The sequence below is a fragment of the Chelon labrosus genome (assembly GCF_963514085.1).
Source record: "Chelon labrosus genome assembly, chromosome: 16".
NCBI classification, from domain to species: domain Eukaryota; kingdom Metazoa; phylum Chordata; class Actinopteri; order Mugiliformes; family Mugilidae; genus Chelon; species Chelon labrosus.
The window spans coordinates 13,235,656-13,252,888 of NC_140349.1; the positions used below are offsets into that span (position 1 = coordinate 13,235,656).

Here is a 17,233-nt window from a genome sequence, read left to right on the forward strand (position 1 = left end):
TGCCGTCGGTGGGTGACCGTGACACAGCAGGGGTGCAGCAAGGCCTTGTGGGTAAAATCTGCAGCTACCATAGCACCTGACCTCATGACAGAACCAGATTAACTTTTTATTAAAAAGTTTGACTTCAAAGAGGCACGCAAGTTGTTAATGGAGAGTGATGCACCGTGACATAAGATGGCTATAAAATCTGCTGTGGCTTCACAGATGATATTGAAACCTTCCTAATATTGTGTAGGTCTCCCTTGTGCCTCCAACTGACTCATCAGAGAATGGACATGGACCTTCTGAGGGTGTCCTGTGGTGTCTGTTGTTAGTGGGGGCCTTTGGGTCCTATGTGTTGAGGGGAGGGGCCTCTGTGGATCATCCCACAGATACTTGATCAGTTTGGGATCTCGTGAATTTGGAGGCCAGGTCAACACCTTGTGCTGTTTTTCATGCTTTTTAGTTGTGTGCCTGCGTCAGACTGCATCCTGCTGGGGATGGCTGCTGCCATCAAGGAGTTTCATTGCTATGGGGTGGGGGTGTCTGGTCTGGTCTAGATGGGTGGTACATGTCTAAGTAACATCCACACGAATTCCAGGTCCAAAAGTTTCCAAGCAGAACATTTTATTGTCACAAGATGGTCAATGTTATTTACTTCTGCTGTCAGTGGTTTTAATGTTGTGGTATTATTAACTGTTAAGTGTCCAGGCTGTGAGACCTACTTTGGAGCAGCAGTTGATATAAATACTGCAGTTCTCATGCTTAGATTTTGAAGGGGGATTTCCAAGTTGGGGCTAAAACTTGACTTCACTCCCATGCATTTCTAGGAAGATGAAGATGGCTCCCCTGAAAGCGAAGGGTCGTTTCCTCAAGAGAGACACATGCGGACATTAACACGGCGTCAATCATCTGTCTATTTTTAGCGGGGCTCTCTGAGGCTGCCATGTTGCCTGCGAGGTAAATGTCCGTCCGTCCCAGAGGAGATACTGCGGCACTGAGTCACGGTCCTGGTCTTTGCGCGCCGTCTGGCTCTCAGGTTCGCCGTGTTGCTTAATTAGGACATCCCGGAAGAGAGCCGGTGCTGCGAGCAGCTGAGTGACGGGGCAGGGAGGCAGGAGGGGACCGAAAAGCAAACAGCACACTGCCACGAATCCGTCCGGGGATATTGACAGAAAATACTAGACATCCAGAGAGAAATTTACAGCAGACAAGAGAAGGGAGGTAAGGTCTTTCTATAGGAGCACTGGTGATTTTATTAATATTTTACATTATGAATATGAAGTTTAGTTAATTTCAGGGTGGGGCGTAGGGATATAGTCCTGCCGTGGGGGTGTGCGTCTTAGCGCAGTAATGTCCAAACAAAGTCATCCTCACCTGCTCCTTGCGCACAGCGCGGTCTTACATTTTGGCACAGAATAGGCGCAGTGTGACAGATAGATAGACAGATAGATTCCTCCCGTTGTCTCGTTTGACGCTTGGAGCAACGGTGATAATGTGGGGCGGACTATGAAGCATCAGATTGGAGGGGCGGTGAAAGTCCTGTCAGCATGCCAGTGTCATGTCATCTTATGTATTATGGTGTGACGGCGTCTCGTCTTTGGCCTGGGAGTGCTCGATGAGCCCCTGGGATGAACCAATGTGAGTTTGGAGCAGGACAGTTATGCTGTGTGGGTTTTAGTCTGGGTTTTTCTAGGTCAGGTGCAAAACAGTTTCACCCTAAGCTTCAGCCAAGGTATACTTGGTAGCTATTGAAATTCAAATTTTGTTCATGTTGGCTTAAAACTTGGATTTGGTCAAGTTTAAGTAAACATTTATGCCAGATAGGATATGAGTGACATTTTTATGGAAATATAAAGCAAACAAATTCCAGCTATTTCATGTAAAAGGATTTAAAGTTCCTTGACGCAAGTCCCTCTTAATCCAACTAGATTTTCTGATTTATATTCCTCACACCTGTTGCTATAACAAGGCCTTATTTGAACTCTATGTCTAAAGGATTTCAGACCTCTTTATTAACCGCAGTGTAGCCAGTCGACCATCTATACATGTATACACAAAGTTAAATCAAAACCAAGTGAAACAAATCCATTGACTCTCGTTTATTTATTTATTTTGCAAAACTTCTGCTTTATCTGTCATCTAAACATTGTCCTAGAGTACAGTGCGGGACATTGAGACCTACATTAGAATATCTTACAGTACGCCCATAGCAGCAGACCCCAGGCTGAAGCTGAATATAGCCCCAAAGATCAGATACCAGGCCAAAGGGTTCAGGAGACATTAGTGGGGGTCAGGGTGATGTCAGTAAAATATTTCCACTGCAGGAACATGTGTGCTTTCTCAGCTGTTGGTTTTGGTCTGGGGGTCTCAATGTTGGAGCCACATGGGGACAACTGTCATCATATAGCTGAGACTACAGTAAAGACTGTGTCTGCTTTACTGGATATTACAGTTTTCTTTCTCTGGACACTTAAATGTATCTCTGAAGGCTGAACACCTGTTGTTCCTGTCTCCTGTTATGTTTTAGTGATGGGCTGAATAATCATATTAAAGGCTAACAGAGCGGCACTGGCCACGTCTTTGCATTGCCATGGAGGATCTGGCCTCTGTTTCTGCTTCATGCTTTATAAACAAAGTTGGAGGTTGTTACAGAGCGTGACAGTGATTCCTAAAGTCTCCAGTTGCAAATGTTATTAAAACCTTGTTTCTTTTGCTGTTTAGGTTACAGTTTATTCAAAATGTTGCTCATAATCATTTCGCTGTTGGGCTTATTTTAATGTTCTTGTCTTGAAATGTCTTTTTTAACGGTTTATACGTGGCAGTGTCTTTCTAATCCCGCGTGATAAAGCCCAAAACAAGGAGGTTTGAAAGTCGTCAACCTGCTCGGTCCTAGTCAATACCCACTTGTTTTCCACCTCTGTGCGGCTCTTCAGGTTTCCTGTCTTGCCTAAGCCGAGCTGTTGTGACCCACAAAGTATAGAAATAACATCTGAGTCCTGTGGCAGGCATGTGGCACTGCTGGGAGATTTCTCCAGAGAGATCATCCGATGACGCCCATCAGGACACGTTGGCTGCTCATAGCACATAATTACCAGACATAATTTACAAAGATTGCAGACAGGGAGCACAATTCAGTTGGCATAGCTGTGATAGTAATACATCGCCTCCTGGTGTTTTTTGTACGGAGCGTTTTGTAACGCAAATAAAGTCGCCTATAACTTTGGAGCGTGTGTTGGACACGCAGGTAGCAAGTGTCAGATTAGGAAGCGTGTGTTACCTAGGAGTAGTTTGCGCAAACATGCAGTGGTCTGCTGGATTGAATTCCTCCTCTGTTGACTAATAAATATTGGAAGCAGGCCTGCATTGCCTGATGGTGAGACATATGTCTGCTGAGTGTTAAAGTAGAAGACACAACGAGGTCTGCACTGAATTCTCAAATGTATTTCATTAGTGTCCAGTTTCAGTTTGTTTATTTCTTTAACAGTAAGCTTATCTGGTTAGACCCAAAGAACAGCCAGACTGACTTTCTGAGTGGTCCTCTTTTCCTGTTGTTTATGTCTAAAGATAATGTGAATTTCATCAGGGTTTCTTTAAATACCTCCAGTGTTTGTCAGTCACAGACTTTTCTTTCAGCCTGCCACCAGTTTCTGTCCTCCTTTAACGCAATTATGTGATAAAATTCGTATGTTTGTGGCTGTGATTGTGACTGCAGCTGATGGCCAGACAGCTCAAACAGTGGCGGTGTTCATATAAAACCAGCTGCTCAGGCTGCATTTAGTTTTTGTGTAAAAATTAGAAACAGCGGTGTGGCGAAAGATGAATCTGTGCATGACTTGTGACCTCCTTGTATAGAGCGGAATAAGACGGTTTAGCTACCAAACAAATAAAAGAGATTAGGCATGAAATGTGATGTTATTTCAGCTATTATTAGTTGCACTTGACTGTAAGAAGGTACTCTTGCTCTGCCTTCTAGATTTGTCACCATGGAGGGATTAATGGAGCGACTGGAGCGTGCCGTGACTCGCCTGGAGCACATGTCCGTCACAATGCAGGCGTCCAGCGGCATGTCTAACGGGGACTGTGTCAACGGCATCAATGGAGGTAAGTCTGCGCCTTTACAAATGCTTGAGCTTTAAGGATTGAACACCGTATTGAGAACAGTACCGAGATAGAAGAGATGTCCTTGTATGTTTCCAGGTCTGTCTCACAGCGTGGAGGCCTTCGACGTGCTGATGAGAGGTCCAGTGTCGGACTACCTGGCCAACAGCCGAGCTATAGGGAGCGACGTGGAGAAACATGTAAGTCTTCGCCACAGATACTCATGCACAAGTGCTGGCCTTTGAATAACGAGACACTTGTAGACGCCATCCATGCATCAGCTGTTGTAGACAGATGTTCCCACAGCTGCTGCTGCTGTAGCAGCTGTCAGTCTATTGTTTGCCAAGGCAAATCAGGATTTAAAGGAGCACTCCTCCAGTTTTACACACATTCGGTTTAAGCTTCATGGCGAGCAGTACTCCTCTTCTGCTGCATCAGCTTTGATCAATTCTTACCGAATCGAACTAAAGCATGAGTCAATCGGCAGTGCCCTAATTTGACCCAGAAAACCACACATCACAGAAGTGTTCCATGGTTGTGTGAGATCTTTGGTGTGACATGTTTTAGTCTCTGAATAGCTTAGCTTGATATACTACGGAAATACACACATTCCCCCTCCTGCCAACTGCTGTCATGTTTGTGAATGTGAATCCAGATGCCAATTATCTTAGATGAGCACACAGACTAGCCAAAGGCAGCAAAGTCCACTTAACCAGCACCAGACATGACATTTAATTAGATTAATCCGTACAGTTCCAGCTGCATATTAACGTAAATAATAACGTCAGGTCTGATATTACCTCGGGTCTGAAAAGTGAAGCCAGTGTCAGATGGTAGCAACTCCACTGGCTGGAAACAAAGATCTAATACAGGCGTTCACTTGCATCAATGTCCATTAGGAAAGGACCCAGGTCTCAAGTCTTATATTAAGACAGTATGTCGCTTATTTCGTAACTTATGGTCGCATTTAGAATAACATAAACTGCAACACAAGGTGTGATTTGGGGTCCCCAAGTTCTAGTGGTCAGATACACCTCCACCCCCTCGTTTAAATATGATCAGTTCTTGCAGAAAAAAACTAAATCAAGAAGGTGGTATTCCTCAAACCAGTGTGTGACAGTGTCAGTGTCAATAAGTACTTCTTCAATAAGAAGTAACACTATTCCTAAATCTTTCGAATTCTATGTCCGATTTATATTTGGTTAGGAAACTAGATTGTGCAAACGGGAATGACAGACGCTCTCCCCCCAAAAGAGTGAACTGTTGGTTACAGTTGAGCCAGCACAGATTGTCTCTCTCATCTTACACACTTGGAAACAGGATTTTCCAACTCTAGTTTCCACTTCCAGTTAGGCATGGCTGTGTGTATGGGAGGTCCATTGTCTTAAAGGGGACAGGCGAAATGTGCAAGTGTAGTTTTCCTGTCACCAATGAAGCCAAGGATGGGAGTATGATTGCACTTTAACCTCACCCTCATTAGTCAAACTGCTAAAGGAGCACCTTTTCCTATTTGGTAATGACCCGTACTCCCACCAGGACTATGAGTGTGTTTTATGGTAAGCCAGTTGGCAGCAGTGTAATGTCCTTGGAATAGACCCAGAACAACAGAGGAGTAAAAGGCATTCAGAAAAGAAATTCCCCTGATATGTAAAAAGAAAAAAAAAAAAAAAACGCTTGCATTTCCTCTGTACTTTGAAATACATTTTCTATCTCTGTGTCCCATCACTGAACGGGGTGAGGAGGGGGAGTGTGTAAGCAAGAGCCAGAGGTAGTTTTTTTTTTTTTTTTTAAGTTTGTAGGGCTCCTTTTATGGAGAAAGCCTTCCTGGTGGTTCCCTTGGCCCACAACTGGAGGTCTCAAACACACACAGGACACGGCTGGCTGGGACTAGTGTGTGTGTGTGTGTTAGTCAGACAGATCACTGCCTAGATTTCCACTGTCAGGAGGAAAACGCTAAACAATCTCCGAGAATGTCAGACTATTGTCTATGATCAACACATACGGCATAGTAACATATCGCGCATAACAATACACAAAATCATTCATAACCTGCTTGTCTCTTTGTTACTGACAGGCGGAGATGGTGAACAACGCCCTGCAGACTCAGAGAATTTTCCTCAAGATGGCTGCCACATACCAGGAACCTGCAAAGGTACAACGGTGTAAAGTAAAGCTGTAGAGTGAATGGTCTTTACCGCTTCCTCCCTTTGGCCAAACTGAGGCTAGAATTCAGGGATGTGGGCGATGCCATCTTGTGAGTTTGGAGCCAGCGTCTGCTCAGTATTGTCGAAGAGTGGAGACACGCTGTCGATGAGCCGCTAGACTCACTTGCATTAGTCTTGGTTTTGAGTTGCGTTCTGCTCTCCCTCCAAGAGTTACAAAGAAATGTTGGATTATCCACTGCAGCCAAGTTTGGCCCAAGTCCGATCCACTAACACAGAGGAGGTAGTGATTATAACTTATCCTGCAGCCAGCCACCAGGGGGAGCTCCACATGCTTTGGCTTTACTTTTCCGGAGCTATCATGGCGTCCAATTTATTTACAGGCTATAGTCTTAATATCAACTTCTTAACTGACTGCCAGGAGCAGAGTCAACAAGCTGACCAGCATAAATTATGAAAGGCCAGCTCTGTACGGCAGTTCTTTTCAGTTTTCCTTTATGAGTGAGGAATACCTGCTGGTATGGAGTGTTATTTCATCTCACGCAGGTAGCGCTGGTTGCTAGCTGGTTGCTAGCTGGTTGCTAGCTGGCTGTATTGTCTTTGGTCCAGACACAGGTGACATGAGGCGTTAAAGTCATCCTTTGTTTAGTGTCTAGGCCATTAGAGTGGTGGGAGTACTGTAACCATGTGACTTTAAACCATCATTGTGATTAGCTGCCTGCATTAAACGTCTGCGGCTAATTGGAGCGAGTGAACCACAGTGACAGTCAGAAATAAACTGCATTAAATGTTTCACCGTTAACAGCAGCCCGACAGAGAAATGGTCCGTGCTGGAGTCCTGTGTGTCTCTGTCCTCCCCTCCTGTGTTCCCCAGCAGGACGGGCTGTTCACATAGGGATTACTCGGCTCTTTGACCAAGAAAACGCTAATACAACACATTCCCAACGCGTTCACACATAGAGGAAAGAGGGGCTGGGAGAGAAAGTTTGTGTGTGTGAGAGTGAGAGAATCGATATGATATCATCCCATTGGCCTCCTGCTTGTGTTGTGTGTGTGTGTGTGCGTGCTACAGGGCCCACAGAGCCCACCAGGAAGTGATCACTCCCTGTCTGTCAGCTCATTGGCTGAGAGGTGGCGAAAAGAGCATTTGATGGCAGTCAGAAATGCAAACAAGGAAAGAGTGTGGGTTTTACAGAGAAAGAGGGACAGGCCCAGGAGAGGGGAGGGATGACAAAGAGAGGACAGAGAGAGATACGAGGGAAGAGGAAATAAAATTCAGCATTTCTGGGTAAAATACTAAACAAAACAAGGAAAATTTGAGAAGGAAGAGTTCATGAACTTTTATCAAGTCCTGCTCCAAACATGTAATGTACCCTGAATTAAGTCACACAATGGTGACTGAGCCTTTGGTTCAATAACTAAAGTATTAAAATATTTATATATTTGTATTATTATCAACAGGGTCTCTGTAGTGATATCCCCAGAGGGGGAAAAAAGCTGCATTAAAGTCCTGTTAATGTAATCTCTATATACAGATATCTATATATGAATCTTGAATACTAAATCAGTCGACAGCTGTTGAGTTCAGAGATTTCTTCTGCTGCAAAACTGAACGCTTCTTTGAAAGCGTTTTACTGGACAAACAAAAGTTGACTTTCATTATGAAGCAGTAACTGCAATTACATCATGTTTGTCTGTGAGCTTGAAATAGTTTCGGTTGTAACGGAACAAGAAGGAGCGGCCACAGTGACCTGTTAGATGAAGAGCTGCAAAAACAACAAACAGTTTGTTTCACGGCCTCCATAACTTTTTTTTGTCCCGTAGTATTAGCTGCATTTGCTGTTACCACCTGTACCTGCACGTGTCACCAAATCAGACAGGGCTGAAATTATTGAGATTGATCAAGACTTAAGGCTTGGCTACGTAGCTATTTAAGCAGTAAATCCATTAAATTTAGATTAACCCCACACATTGGTTGATTTCTCTTCCACCCAGTTGGCTTCCAGCTTAGTTTGAACTGTTAAGTAGTTCTGCATCAGTCCCAGCAGCTCTCTCAAAGATTCGATTCATTTCTAAAAGCCCAGTTGAAGACGCTCTTAATAAGAAAACCAATTATCAAGCTGACGCTGGTGGAACTCGGGATAACAGTGTAGCTCGAACGGGTCGGGGTAGCGTGACCTAAAAACCTTTCAGTGCACAGACACACAAACGCCCCCTCCCAGAAAACCTTCACACGCGACCTCCCTCGGCCATGTCTATATCTGTAGTCCTCAGTACAGATGTAGAAAAGTGTGTGGCAGTGCCCTCTCTCTCAACGCACACACACACACACACACAGCTTACAAACTTCTGGCCTTTCTCCGTAGCGCAGTCCTGTTGTGCTCTCTGGCTTTTTATGGGCATGTTCTATATTTGAGACTGTTGTCAGTGTGTGAGTGAGAGCGAGAGAGGGTTAGATGGAGCGTTAGACAAAGAGAGAGAGAGCCAGAGAAAGTGGGCGTCTCTCTCTCATGTGACCTCTGGTTGGCCTGTTGACTCGCTGTGTGTGACTCTCTGCGTTCTGACTGTTCACACACACACACTCACACACTCACATAGTTGACTTGCACAGCGTTAAAAACCCTCCTCCAGCTGTTCTCCCATTGTCGTCCGTCGCTCTCTACCTTTGATCCAGTGCTTGTATAGGAAGTCGAGGCCTGCGCTCTGAGCTCAGTCCGTCAAATAATGCGAGCCGACGTTTTTGATCCCGTTTGCCGGCTCGCCCTCTTCGTCTGTATTCACAACTGTTGCAGTCCACGTCTCTGCCTCAGCTGACTTCTTATCAGAGGAATCTTGTGTACATTTCAAAACGCTAGGAATTAACGTTTAATATTAACTTGTTGGTGACCTCGGGAGTAAACAACAGAACCGGGCTGAACTAAGTTTGCAGCCGAAGTTTACATTTTCGTTCGCTCATTGTTTCTGCATTTTATTTTTCAGCGATGCGCGTGAATCTTCCCACGGCTGCCCAGCGTCACGGCATCAACATGTGCTTTAAAAGAATTTTCTCAGAAACGCTTTCAGTTCCTGTAGCTGAAGTGAAAATGGGACTCTGGCTCCCGTTGTGACGTGGGGCAAACGCTGAAAACTTTCCAGAAAGTTTAGCTCCCAATGTATCTGGGAATGTGGGTTTCCTTTTGACACACTCTCTCCCTCTTTCTCTCTCTGCACCTGCCAGTCATGCCCTCTCATATTTCTGTCTTCTTCCTCGCAGTGCTGCATGATTAAATGAGGGGGAAGTCCACAATCTGACTTCGGCCGTGACTCACAGAATACTTTCAGAGGGAGACATGATGACAACATTGTTGCTCTGCAGAGTTGTGAGAAACAGGCAGCTCCAACTAACGCATGGATTCCTTTTACTTTTGGGAATCAACATTTACTTAAGCTCCACATATTACTGTTCTTTTTATTGCATAGTTTCCCTTTATTTCTACTGCACTAAAGCCGAGAAGATGAGTTGTATAGATGTTTCACAGCTCTATTCCTTATAGGTTGTTGATTACACGGCAGTAAAAGTTAATTTACCTTCCCACTAAAGAGATATTACAATCCTGTTTACATGACAGCATGTCAGTAATAACAATTATCCTGTAATGCAACAGTATAACACTGAAAAGAGCAGTTTGTTTAAACTGTAAACATCACTCATTACCTTTATTTAAAATAATCCAATGAAATGCATACGGTTAAACATTGGATATTACTTCAAAGACACATGTTAGATGGACTTCCTGAGTATAAAAGCAGCTGGAGGAGCAGAGAAAGAGGCATCTAACTCTGCTTATATGGATCATGTGCATCTGATTGGGAGAAGAATTTGTTGGGAAAAAAAAGTTTACTTCAGCTTTTATTGCTTCCTTACATGCACGCATAAAACGACCGAAGCTGGTGAATATTTTCGTCACCTCATCTCCATATCTGTGTATGCTAGGCAACAAAATAAAGGAAAATACAAACCGCACAGTTTAAGCCATCAACAACTTCAATAACAAGCCAGAGCTCTGCTGTTTGTTCAGCCAGCAGCTGAATGATGTCTTGTCACAGTTAACAGCGAGTGCGTCACATTGCATTCATTTCTCTGCTGTAAGCAACAATTCGGCGATGAAACACCGTGTTCCTGGATCTATGTGAGCGCAGGCACATGCGTGATGGGTAAACTGTAAACACTGCAGGAGCGGTATGCCTTACAAGGCCAGAGGGATCTCCCCATGAACTGAGGAATGTTAGTAGGAACGGAGCGATGGGGAGGGGAGCTGGGAGCCTGGAGGCGAGCTGCGCTGCAGCCGAGATCTGGAAGTTCCAATGGAAAAAGGACCCGGCTAATAAAAGTAGACGTTGTCCTGCAGCCCAGTTTAGGAATTAATGGGTAGCACAGTGGGTTACGGGTGGTCAGGGAAATAGAAACCGTGTCATAAAGTGAATAGTATCTGAAACATACACGTTAGAGGGTTTGTCATGATTGACAAACTGCCTTTGATTTTATTATAAATGTCAAAGCTTAATCTGGAATTCACTCACCAATGTCTCCCCTTCTTTTGAAACCGTTGCATCCTGATCTGTCTTGTTTGCAATGTCTCTCCTCTCTTCTCCTCCTGCAGACGGAGCTCCAGGACCTGATGAAGCCGATTTCAGAACACATCCAGGAGATCCAGAGCTTCAGAGAACGAAACCGCGGCAGCTCCCTCTTCAACCACCTCTCAGCCGTCAGCGAGAGCATCCCCGCTCTGGGCTGGGTGGCCGTGGTAAGGACGAATAAGACACATGCAGATAAATGGTGGACCGATGTGGATGTCCAACATTAATCATCAAATTATTGGACAATTATAGCTGAAAACTAGGCCTAGATCAGGAAGTTAAATGGACTTTAAAATCAAAATGTAAAAACAAATGTATACACTCGCACATACATATTAATAAAGTCACCCTGCTTTGTTTTCCCCCCTCCAACACGCAATATGTCTGCTTTCCAAGAACAAAATCCTTTTTTGTTTTGTTTTGAAACAGATATCATTTAGATCCCAAGTTCCTCCTCTTCAGGGCTTCAATAAAAATCTTTGAAGCTGGTTCTGGTCTGTGTAACCTGTTGTCAGGAGGACGCTTTCCTCCACTTATCAAGTGTGTGTTAAACTTTAACCTTCTGCGACCGCTGAGAACGTATTTACTCTTTACTCTCCTGTGAAGACAAATTTGCAGACAGACTGGGGGGCGGGGTGGGGGGGTTTATCGGTCACAGGGAGGAAAGCGTTCCTCATGAAAGCGCATCTCTGTTTCAGAATCAGAAGCCAGGTCCATATGTGAAGGAGATGAACGATGCTGCCACCTTCTACACCAACAGAGTACTGAAGGACTACAAGGAAACGTAAATACGTCTGATAGGTTCTGCACGGCACAACTATAGTTATTAATGCGTGTGTGTTTTCTTTTGCTTGACCACCACAGATCTGGTATTTGATAAACCTTAATAATTATTAATATTAATTGTTAGCCTTCATAAAAAGAATACAGAGTGTATAAAATATCAAAACGTACAAAATCTAGTGGAAGAAGTGGAAAATGATGCACAGCTACCAGACACACTTCATCCAAGGAAAGTTTCATTAAGGTTACAGATCTCTAGTCGTGGGTGGAGGTGAACGGTCAATTGAATTGAAATGATATAGTATAGAGTATAGAGTCTTTGCATTTTGTACTCTAGTTTCACAGTTTACACTACAAACATTTCATATTACCAGCTTCCATTGAAACTGAATTGTAGGGTGTTGCCTTTACGACACTAGTGTGAACGCAGCATTAGCCTCGTAGCCTTTAGAAGCAGTAGCGTCGAGATCAAGAAGGCACGCTAGGTCTAATGGCATGCCACAGGTCACCAGAATGCCGTGGCACGTCATAAGCCACTTTGTGATCCCGGCATCTCTCTAGAAGACAATAGCTGCCTTGCAGCTGTGTTCTTAAAACTTCCGGCTGATGCACTTTGTGTACACAACTACTCTATAGTTGTATTGGACCTTTTTGGAGCTCTGGCAACTTTACAGCTGTGACTTCAGAAAGTGTTTGCTGAACAAACATAACATTCTGCACGCTATCTATTTCGTCTTATAATATTTGACATGAAATCGAATGAATTTGTTTCTCAAAGTGTTGAACTGTTCCTTTAACTACCCCATCAGCACCTCCTGCCAACCTACGAGTTATTTGTGTTGATGCTGTTTAAGCACCTTGGTTCGATTACCTGTTCCAACCCTTATTCCTTCATCCCAACTTTACTGAACCTCTCCTTGTTTTTGTCTAACCATCGAATCTTTGTCTCTCCCTCTCCCCCTCCTTCCCCACTCTCCCAGTGACAGACGTCATGTGGAGTGGGTGCGCTCCTACCTGTCGATCTGGACTGAGATGCAGTCATTCATCAAAGAGCACCACACAACAGGACTGGTGTGGCGCAAATGTGTGAGTACACCGACATAGCAGCAGATGCTGGTTCTTTAATTAAACTCACCCAGTTTAAGACGTAATCAGTTATCATCAATGTTTATGTCACACTCCTCCTCTCATAAATTAACCTGAAAACAAGAGATCTCTCATATTTCGACTGGTTTATTATCTTAGCTGTGTTTTTGTTTAGTTTCTGTTCGCAGGGCTTGATATTTTTATACAGCTCAAATTAACTTCTGCTTTTTGCGTACATTTCCATTTTTAGTTATGGAGCAGTTGGTTACATAAAACACTGCAGAGAGCATGAATGAATGAATGAGCCTCTCCTCAGCGGCTGCACACAGGAGTTGTCTAGAAAAACCTCTGTCACTCCCACACACACTTCTGTTTATGGATGTCTGTTCAGGGACTCCTCGGCACTCACACTCAGCAGATCCCAGAGATTATGATGGCATGAGGCCAGAGCGTTCAACACACACTTAAACTCCTTCTCCTGTTGGTTGGAAGCGATTATTCACTGGAAGAAAGCTGGCTGACTGCTGGTGCATTTTTTAGAAAGACGTCAATGCTAACTATGAAGCTAAAGCCGGGAAATGGTTAGATTAGCCTACCTTAGCATAAAGACTGTAAACAGGGGGGATGAGCTAGTCTGACTTTGTCTAAAGGTAACAAAATTCCACAGGAGGTTAGTTTATTTTTGTACAAATTAAACTCGTGAGATAAGCTAAGCTCATTACAGCTCTTAGAGGCGCTGGTTGGACGATTCTGTTAACTTTGGACAGAGTTGCTTCCTGTTGTTCCAGTCGTTATGCTAAGCTAAGCTAACTGTCTCCTGACTGGCTTGATGGGGCCATCAATCTCATCTACACTGAGAGCAGCGAACAAACACATGTCTGAAAACATTTGCTTTAATGTGACATGATCAGATGTAAAACTAATCACTAAGTAATGCTCAACAACTGCGCTCACATGTGGGTTTTGTGCATGCAGAAACCCGAGAGCCTGCAGTAGCCGTGCCTGTCAGCTGTTGCCCCTGCTGTCAGACGACAGAGCTGATGTGTGTGTGAGGGACACAGTGTGTGTGTGTGCGCGCAAGGACAGGAGTGTGTTGTACGAACAGGTGGTCCTCAGGGTTTACTTGAATGGAGGTTTTCTTCACAGAAGGACCCCGACAAAGGGCCTGTGTACACACGCAGCCTGCGCCGTAACCTAAACTGCAGGGCTGGTCCCTCTTCAGCACAGCCGTCATCTGCCGCTCAGATAGGGCTTAAGTGACAAGCTCATACCCTGACATGCACAGACTGACACATGGACATAAGTTTGCACACACGGACACACAAACTTCAGCTTCTATGACACAGAGCAGCGCAAAATAAGGTATTTTTCAAAGGAATTTCTTGTCTTCCATAAAAAACAAGCCACTGGCAGTCAGGATTACTAAAGTGAATGTCACACTTTTAACAGTTTGAGTCAGTGAGCTGACAAATATTTGTTCCAGCTGTGCCGGTGAGCTTCTTTATAATAAGTGTCCAGTGTTAATTATATTCTGTGTTAATGTTTTCTATCAGACAAATAACAGATTAACTGCTTCAGGCTAAAGAAGCAGAAAATATCTCTAATTTACACGTTTGATTTTTCCTGTCTGATATTTCTGTACACACATAAATGTAGAAACACACAAGGCACGAACACAAAGAAGTAGTCAGGGAGTTTTACAGCCGTGCACGCTGGCTCTAATCCAGTGGCATGTGCTGAGCTGTTTAGTGTAACAGGTCTGCATTGTTCAGCAATGACATGCACGACACATGTGCCTCGTGTCAGAGGTCAAGTCTCGGCACTCGGAGGCACATTAAGTGACAGTTCGGCCCTCTGAACTCCTGTGATAGGTGTATGTGTGTGTGTGTGTGTCTCTGGCAGCTGTGCAAGGTCTTCAGAAAGTGAGTGTGTGTGTTTTACAATACACAGATTATCAGTTAAATCCCGGAAATTATAAAATAGGGGGCTACTTTCAGGGCCTGATTAACCTCATTACAGACTCGCACTGTTCTGCCAGACATTGTTCAAAGATGCAGAACTTTGTAGAAATAAAAAGTGAATATATAATATACTACCATATGTCTGTAAAGGTTCTCATTCATCCAGGTCATTGTATGACAACAAGCTTAAACACAGGCAACTGGATTAGATTGGATCATATACTACTATCAGTGTAAAATACATAATACAGATGTTTATCTTTATGCATTCAGAACAAAGCCACACTCTAGGCTCTGTCATCATGTGTAGTTTTTAGCAAAGACTCATCAGATTTATAACAAACTTTAAGATGAATTATTTCTTGTGCAATACTCCCCCTGCTGGAAACGTTTCTTACTACAGTTGTTATCCAGAAAAACCCTCTCCCTCATGTCTTTTCTCTTTTTAAAAGCTCACAAAAAAACGTTTTCAGCTTTGACTTCCTTCATCTCCCAGGGTCCGATCGCTCCGGCCTCTCTCTTTGACTCCCCACCAGCCCCAAGTGCTGCCGGACAACCACCTCCCCCTCCTCCCCCTGGCCCACCTCCAGTCTTCACTGATGACGACTCCAAGCCTCAGGCGGACAGTGCTGCGGCCAAACACTCTGCGCTGTTCGCCCAGCTCAACCAGGGCATGGACATCACTAAAGGTGGGTCCACTCTGGAGCCTGAAGACAAAGGACAGAGGAATTTTACATTTGTAAATACTGATAGTTTAGTTGGTGGCTTGCCAAAAATGTTTCATGTGGGTAGTTGAGACATTTTCTGTATGTGCATACATAACTCTGAATTGTAACTCCCATCTGTAGGTCTGAAGCATATCTCAGATGACAAGAAGACGCATAAGAACCCCAATCTTCGCACTCAAGAGACACCGATCAAAAGCAAGAACCCTGGGTCTGTGAAATCACCCAAAGCCGCTGTCCAGAAAAAAAAACCTATACTGGAGCTGGAGGGGAAGAAATGGAGAGTGGTATGTGATGTCCTTCTCTTGCCTTCTTAGTGAAATTAAACCTATGATCAGACTTGAAATGAGATGCATTAAATGAAATCATAATAGAATATATATTCAATTTCATCTGCCGTTGTGGTTGTAGGAATACTTTGAGCAGAAACACGACCTGGTGATCGAGGAGACGGAGCTAAAACAGGTGGCGTACGTCTTCGGCTGTAACAACTCCACCGTGCAGATTAAGGGGAAAATTAACTCCATCATCGTAGGTGAGTTGTGGGAAAACAGAGCTAAAATAACTGGGTGTAAAATAAAAAAAATAATAATGATTTATACGGGTTGTTTTCACCGTCTCAGACAACTGCAAGAAGCTGGGTCTGGTTTTTGAGAACGTCGTCGGGATTGTGGAGATCATCAACTCCAAAGCTGTTCAGTTACAGGTGAGCAGATATTTACAAAAAGGTCTAGCAGCAGGTTACTAATAGCTTCCCTTCCTTTACTTTAATACAGGTAGTGCACACAGTAGATTTTTTGTGTCTTAATCTGTTTGTTGCACTATTTTGAAGTCCTGCCAGTACATGTGACGTGTCTTTGTGCAGGTGATGGGTACAGTTCCCACCATTTCCATCAACAAGACAGAGGGCTGCCAGGTGTACCTGAGCAAGGAGTCCCTCAAGTGCGACATTGTCAGTGCCAAGAGCTCTGAGATGAACATCATGATACCACAAGAAGATGATTACGTAAGTGTCTTAGACAGAGAAGGAGATAAACACTACACTGGTCAGGGGGGTTTAGGTTTTTATTTGAGACACCTACAGGTGGTGCCCACGACCAAAATCCCATAGATGTTCCAAATAAAAAACCTAAACTCGTGACCAGAGTTAAAGAAACCACTGGGATGAGCGGTAAAATGACATAAAAAAGTCAAATGAGTCCAGTTACCTTTGTTTTCAATATACCATGACCTGGATAACTAAGAATCCTCACCATTTAACAACAAGTTAAATGTCTTTGGATGTGTCTTAGTTGCTTATTTTGCAGCTTTACTTACAGTGATCCTCTTGGTGTTTTACAGAAAGAGTTCCCAGTCCCGGAGCAGTTCAAGACTGTTTGGGACGGCTCCAAACTGGTGACAGAACCCACAGAGATCGCTGGCTGATTGCTGCGTTGTCCTCACCACCACTTCTTTTTTTTTTCTTCCGTCCACCCATTGTCGCGCCGACTAAAAGGGATTTTTTTGCATCAGATTAACTGCTGGTTCACTTTTTGTTGCTGCATTTGAGATGTTATGGGATTTCTCTACCACTTAATAAGCTGTTAACTGTTACAAACCAATCAGTGGGTTGATTATCACTGTCTATATGGGATAAACTGATATTATAGGCGCACAGAGCACAAACACATCAGCATTTCTCACATTTCTGTGCCATAGCAAAACAGGCATTTATGTAAAAGCATAAGAAATATAAGCAATAATATAAATGTCTCCTCAGCATCTCAGTATCTACAAAATATTTTCTCTAAATGTTTCAAGGTTTAAAGATTATAGCAGC

General features: G+C 43.8%; 1 protein-coding gene across 1 annotated transcript; it reads left to right on the top strand.

Moving 5' to 3' along the window:
• The first annotated feature begins 271 nt into the window (after positions 1–271).
• cap2 (cyclase associated actin cytoskeleton regulatory protein 2) lies at positions 272–17,165 on the top strand. The gene is made up of 13 exons (XM_084563154.1): positions 272–1,203; positions 3,956–4,083; positions 4,180–4,280; positions 6,155–6,232; positions 10,883–11,026; positions 11,558–11,643; positions 12,623–12,728; positions 15,186–15,378; positions 15,538–15,701; positions 15,826–15,949; positions 16,038–16,120; positions 16,280–16,420; positions 16,756–17,165. The coding sequence occupies exons 2-13, from the start codon at positions 3,966–3,968 to the stop codon at positions 16,837–16,839; spliced, it is 1,422 nt and encodes a 473-aa protein (XP_084419280.1). The 5' UTR covers positions 272–1,203; positions 3,956–3,965; the 3' UTR covers positions 16,840–17,165.
• The last annotated feature ends 68 nt before the right edge of the window (positions 17,166–17,233 follow it).